Source organism: Neovison vison, chromosome 6, assembly GCF_020171115.1.
Source record: "Neovison vison isolate M4711 chromosome 6, ASM_NN_V1, whole genome shotgun sequence".
Classification (NCBI taxonomy): domain Eukaryota; kingdom Metazoa; phylum Chordata; class Mammalia; order Carnivora; family Mustelidae; genus Neogale; species Neogale vison.
In genome coordinates, this window is record NC_058096.1 from 15,495,560 (window position 1) to 15,501,559 (window position 6,000).

The 6,000-nt window shown below is 35.0% G+C and overlaps 1 protein-coding gene across 2 annotated transcripts in view; it reads left to right on the forward strand.

The window, feature by feature from the left end:
- LTN1 (listerin E3 ubiquitin protein ligase 1) overlaps positions 1 to 4,393 on the forward strand; it is a 67,189-nt gene extending 62,796 nt beyond the window's left edge. For both annotated transcript variants that reach the window (XM_044251060.1, XM_044251061.1), the window contains exons 28-30: positions 1,231 to 1,425; positions 2,297 to 2,464; positions 3,054 to 4,393. In XM_044251060.1, the coding sequence (XP_044106995.1) occupies positions 1,231 to 1,425; positions 2,297 to 2,464; positions 3,054 to 3,116 (426 nt within the window). In that variant the 3' untranslated portion in view covers positions 3,117 to 4,393. The remainder of the gene's footprint in view (positions 1 to 1,230; positions 1,426 to 2,296; positions 2,465 to 3,053) is intronic.
- The last annotated feature ends 1,607 nt before the right edge of the window (positions 4,394 to 6,000 follow it).

Sequence of the window (6,000 nt, forward strand, 5' to 3'; positions counted from 1 at the left end):
AAATTCCTATTGTGTAATAAATATACCATCTAATAAAGGGAAAAGTGTTACTGATATGTTTTTTGCATTGGAAACTGGAAAGTGGCTCATTAAGAGGAAGAGTGCTCTGCAGTCAGCGTGGGAAAGATTCATCTGACTGAGGGGGTTAGATGCACCTTTATGGAGGATGATTACTTTGAAGTGGGCAGGGTTGTGTTTTAGGGGCAGTGAGGAGAAAGGTGTTGTATATAGAGAGAACAGTATGGCAAAAGCAAAAAGCGTGGAGATGAGAGTTTAATTTCTGCGATTGCCCTAAGAAATGATGAATAAGCCAGCATTCATACAGAGCAGGATTCCTGAAGGTAAATAGAGCATCAGTTGCTTCCATGATGAAGTAGGGCCATGTTGGAAAAGGCCTCAAATGATGATCTAAAATATTTGGTCCTATTTGGCCACAGGTAATTTTCCTTTGAGGCAAGTGACACTGTCAGTGTAATAATTGGTAAAATTGCTCTGACTGCAATATATAGTATAGGCTGTTGACATGGAGCTTGGGTTCAAATACACAGTCAGGGGAGATGCACTGGTGTAGACATTGTGAATAACAAGGAGGGCCTGAGTGAGGCAGTGTCAGTGGGAATGTCCCATAAAAGGAGAGGTATGTTAAAAATTTTGTGATGATTTATCCAAACTTGTAGCTATTTAATATCTGGGAGGAGGCAGAAGGAAAAATTTAAGATGATGCTATGGCTTTTAGCTTGGAAATAGGACAGTCAGAAGAGTGCATGGGTCAAGCGTGATAATTTGTGTTTTATGTTGTTTGCAATGCTAGTATGAAAACTATAAATCTAACAGTTGATGGTTGACTTTAGAGCTTAAGGGAATTCTGTGGCAGAGAAAGATTTAGGGGACTTCCAGATATAAATGATATTTGATACCCTGGGTATGGAAGAAAAGCAGGAATTAACTCATTCTGTCCTGGTCTGTTTCAAACTTACGCGACAAGCCTAATATCATAAAACATACTTTTTTATGAGCAGGATTTCTTTTGAAACTAACTTTGAATTTCATAAGAATCACTATAAAATGTCAGGTATATAATCCTGTGTATTAAATATCTCTTGTCCAGTAAACCAACGTGTTTACCTCGGACTTTGAGTGAAGACTGACTGTTAGTAGTCAAGCGATCAAGATGTGTTTTGAATGAAAGGAAAGAAATGTACAGAAAGTATTCCCTTTCGTGTGTTGCAGGTTAAAGCTCGAGCTACTACTAGAGAAGTGATGGCTACTTACACTATTGAGGACATAGTTATTGAACTTATAATACAGCTGCCTTCCAATTACCCCTTGGGTTCAATAACTGTGGAGAGTGGGAAGAGAGTCGGTGTGGCTGTTCAGCAGTGGCGGAACTGGATGCTGCAGTTAAGCACTTACCTCACCCATCAGGTAAGTTTCTGTGTGTACACTCCCCTTTCCAGATAGTCCTTCCGACCTCCTCTTTGAAAGGGCAGGAAGACAAAATAGATCACTTCTGATTGAGGTTGGAAGAGATACTGTATTTCCTTGGGTCAACACAGATGTATGCCCGAATGACCTGAACCTACCTACTGAGCTGTTTTCCTTTTTAAAGTTCTGCATTTCTTCTTTTTTTTTTTGGTGTTTGAGAGGAGTTGACTTTACGCCTCTCACATTGTGGATGACACAGAACTATACATGGTGTTAAAGAAATTGTTTGAGAGGGAATCTTTTTGTAAGATACTGGATCGATGAATAACTTTGGAGCTACTTTTAGTCTAACTTGCCAACTCTCCTTTTGTGATGAGAGAAATCCCAGTACTCTCAAAGAGCTTTGACTTTTAAACATGCTGTAGCTGTTTGCACTCTGAAGCTATAAAACTTGATATATTGGTGCCAAACCTTTCTTTCAGGTCTTTCTTTAGTGGAGAAAAATTCTATCTGGTTTCTAAAACTTGGCAGGTCCTTTTAAAAGCCAACATTCAGAAAACTTAGGAGATGTGAATATAGCCAGGCAGATTCTCTCTTTCTAAATTAAAATTTAGGGGCACCTGAGTGGCTCAGTTGGTTAAGCGTCTGCCTTCAGCTCAAGTCATGATCTCAGGATCCTGGGATCGAGCCCCATGTCATTGGGCTCATTCTCTCTCTTGTGCTCACTCTCCCTCTCTCTATCTCAAATAAATAAAATCTTTTAAAAATTAATTAGTTAATTAAAATTCAACTTTAAAGTTTATGAAATTGAATAAAAATAACTTTGGTCTTCAGAGTATATTTACTCTATTTTTTTCCTTTTTGTTAACAGAATGGAAGTATTATGGAAGGCCTAGCTTTATGGAAAAATAATGTAGACAAACGTTTTGAGGGTGTTGAAGATTGCATGATATGTTTCTCAGTCATTCATGGCTTCAACTATTCTCTTCCCAAAAAAGCCTGTAGAACATGCAAGAAAAAGTTCCATTCAGCCTGCTTGGTAAGCCCAAAGAGAAATTAACTTATTTATATTTTATGTATATTTATATGTATGCTATCTAGAAAAGAAAATGAGGTTAAACTCGTAATTGTAGTTAATTAGAGGCATATCAAAATGATTTTTCAAAATCTGTAAAAAATAATTATTAATTTATGGAGATTGGTAGCATCAAAGCACTTTAATAAATGGGTGTTTTTATTATAGCTCTCTCACACAGTAGATGGTCCTGTCAGATGTAGACCATAAAGGAGACTGAAAAAACTAGGGGCCATCTGGGTCTTAGAGCTCTTTACTCTTTTTAAACATCATATTGAAAAGAAAGCTGCCCAGTGTACAGTCTCTTCATAAGGAGGTCTTTCTGACATGTCTTAGTGGTTGGGTGGTGTGGGAGCCTAGGGAGAAAGAGTCGTACTGTAGCCTTTGGAAGTAATACTGAGTTGTGTTGATTTTGGAGAGGAATGGGGGAAGCTAAAATTTTGGTATCCTCCCTTTTCCACTTAATCATTGTTAAGCTTACCTTGGATGTATATGTAAAATGACAGCTTTAAAAGGTTCTTTAACATTTAAAAAAACATTTTTTTTTTCCCAGTACAAATGGTTTACGTCTAGCAACAAATCCACTTGTCCACTCTGTCGTGAGACCTTTTTCTGAAATTTTTTCCTTCCACTGGAAGTGATCCCTGAAGAAAATCAAACAAGGACTGTGGATCTGGATCCATCTTAAAGTGTTGATGGGAGGAGGCCAGTGAGCGTTACTTTGAAATAGGACCTTCTCTGGAAAATTATTTTGGTTAATGTAATGATCCTAAAATCAGGTTTACTTATCTTTAGATTGCTTTGTAAATGTTTGGAAACCTTTTCTTTTACATAAGAATATTACATATTTGAGAGAAAATATTTATATTAATAGTTTAATCTTTTTGTATATTTAAAAATAAATATGGAAATACCCTAAATTACAGAATTGGAATTTGTGAAAGCACTGTACAACTGTATTATACTAAAAAGCCCACTAGGTTTGTTGACCTATGTTCTAGAAGAGTCCAAGTGAGGCAGATGAATTGAGAGGTTTGATTTATATCTACAGATATTTTAAGATTTATTTATTAGTTATCAGAACAAAATTAATTAGTATTCTGATATTTGTAGATTATTTTAATGATAAAAATGAGGCTAAGCTATTAATATAGCTTATCATAAGCTATTTGAAGCATGCTCTGAAATCCTATATAAAAGTGTAAACTGAAATTTAAGGTGTCTCCATTAATCAAGGGTTTTGAAATTCAGAAAATTAAATTCATGGCACTGACCTTTTGCTGTGGAAGAATTTCCGTTTGTTAGTGAAATATGAATTGCATTCTTGTCAGTGAGCTTATTACTCCGTTTGAGTGAGTCTCTAGAGGGTATGAAGTTGAGAGAAACAGAATTAGATTATTTCATTCATGAAGCAGAGTGGTAGTTATCCCTCTATTGAGAGGGAAGAAATAAGTATTTCTGAAACTTAAGACTGATGGAAAAAACAAAAATTTTAAAATGTTGTAGAAGGCTTTCAATTTTGTAAGCAAATTTTGCTATTCTTACTGGCCAAAGTTACACTAAATTAGAGATTTGGGGGAGCTTATTTTTTCCAGCCTTTAGAAGTACAAGTTAATAATTTTAGTACTAAGTAAAATTCAGTATAATGGGCTGAAGTGGAATAGGTGAATATGTTCCGTTTGCCACAGCACTGTTACCCTTAAAAAATTGTGCCCAAGTTATAAAGGTATGGAAGTTTGGAACTTGGAATAATTTTAATGCAGTCTTCCATTACATGGGAAATATTAACATATCTGATAGCAAGTTTACTTGGAAGATCAGCTGATCATCTCTGTTGCAAATGTTTAATTGGCAAAAAGAAGTCATGTTAAATAAAATCACTGCTTACCATCACCTGGGTAAAATGGTTATTATTGAAATAGGATGAATGTGGTCAGAGTATCATAGTCGAGAGTGAAGTATTATGCGTGAATTATAGATCTCTTGAGTTGAATATGTAGATGCAGTGTCCTACCCAGTTTTGTGTGTCTCTTGGATTTTTCTCCCTAATGTTTATTATCTTATAGCCTTGAGACTCAAGGAGTCAGTGAGAACAGATAGCAAAATTCTACTACCTCTTCTTAATCCCTTTCTTAAAATATTCTCTATGTGTCTCTCTGACATAGTAATCCCAAAGGATTGTGTTACTCCTCTGTGAAAGTTGCACACTTTTCCTTTAAAAATGGTTTTATAATAAGACCTTGTTTATAACTTTTCCAATATTGGTACTTCTTGGCTTCTGATCCAGACCTCAAGTAGAACAGAAAAGGGAATAATGGAGCATTGTTTTTCCATGTTAGCATCTAGGGCGTCAAGTTCTTGCTGAAACACTATAATTCAGTGGAATACCTACTCTTCATACTTAGGACTCTTAACACATTTCTTTGAGACTTGTAAATATAAGTGTAAAGCTTGTTACTGTTTATATGCTTAAGAAAAAGCTTTCCAGAATAAGACTGAAATTCAGAATATCATTGATTGAAGTTTTATTTATACAGCTTTAACAACTGCAGAGCATCCCTTAAAATTTTAGCATAAGGACATTAAAAATTGCATGAGATTCAAAGCCCATTAGCAAAATTATTAATTTAAAATCCTAATGTAAATTGCAAATTCTAGAATTTATTTTTAACTCTTATTTATCACATGTTCTAATGTATGTACATAAGTTTCTGTGGCTTAATATTATTTGATAAGTTTTTGTGGTGTGGACGATTGTTATTATTTGATTGTTATACCATATGTGCCCATTAAGATTCTTTTTAATTATAAAATATTTCAAATATACAGAGTAATAATAACAATAATATAAATGCCCTTGTACTCCTCACAAACTATTTTGCCATATTTGCTTCTGATTTTTAAAGAAATAAAATCTTCCTCTTTTGTACTCCCTGATGCCATCTCCTCTTTCCCTCCCTAGAGCCAACCTACTGTTCTGAAGTCGGTGTAACTCTTCCCTTTTTAAGATTTTATATTTTATCATGTGTTTCTATCCATAAATAATATATAGCAGTTAAAAAAATTTATTTGCAATAGCCTATTGTATGTAATCTTTTGTGACTTACTTTTTCACTCAGCATAACTGCTGTTTAATTAGTTTACTTGCCAGTTCATTTCAATTATTTTTTTTGGTTATTTTGAGCAGTGCCGCAAGTGTACATCCTTGATAACACTTTCTCATGCACATGTCCTAGATGTTTTGGACATTTGCCCCCAAATGGATTTTTCGGTAGTTGATATGTATAGTCTGTGATTTTAGACCTTGTCAAGTTGCTCTCCAAAGTGGTGTGCAAGTCTGCGCTGCCAACACTAAGGTAAGAGAGTTCTGGTTTTCTTGCCTCATCACCAGTATTTAGTCTTCTCGGATTTTTAAGTCTTTCTAGTAAGAGCTGTGAGAGCATGGCTTTTTGTTTTAATTCATATACCCTTGGCTAAAAAGAACATTAGCTTTATTTCGT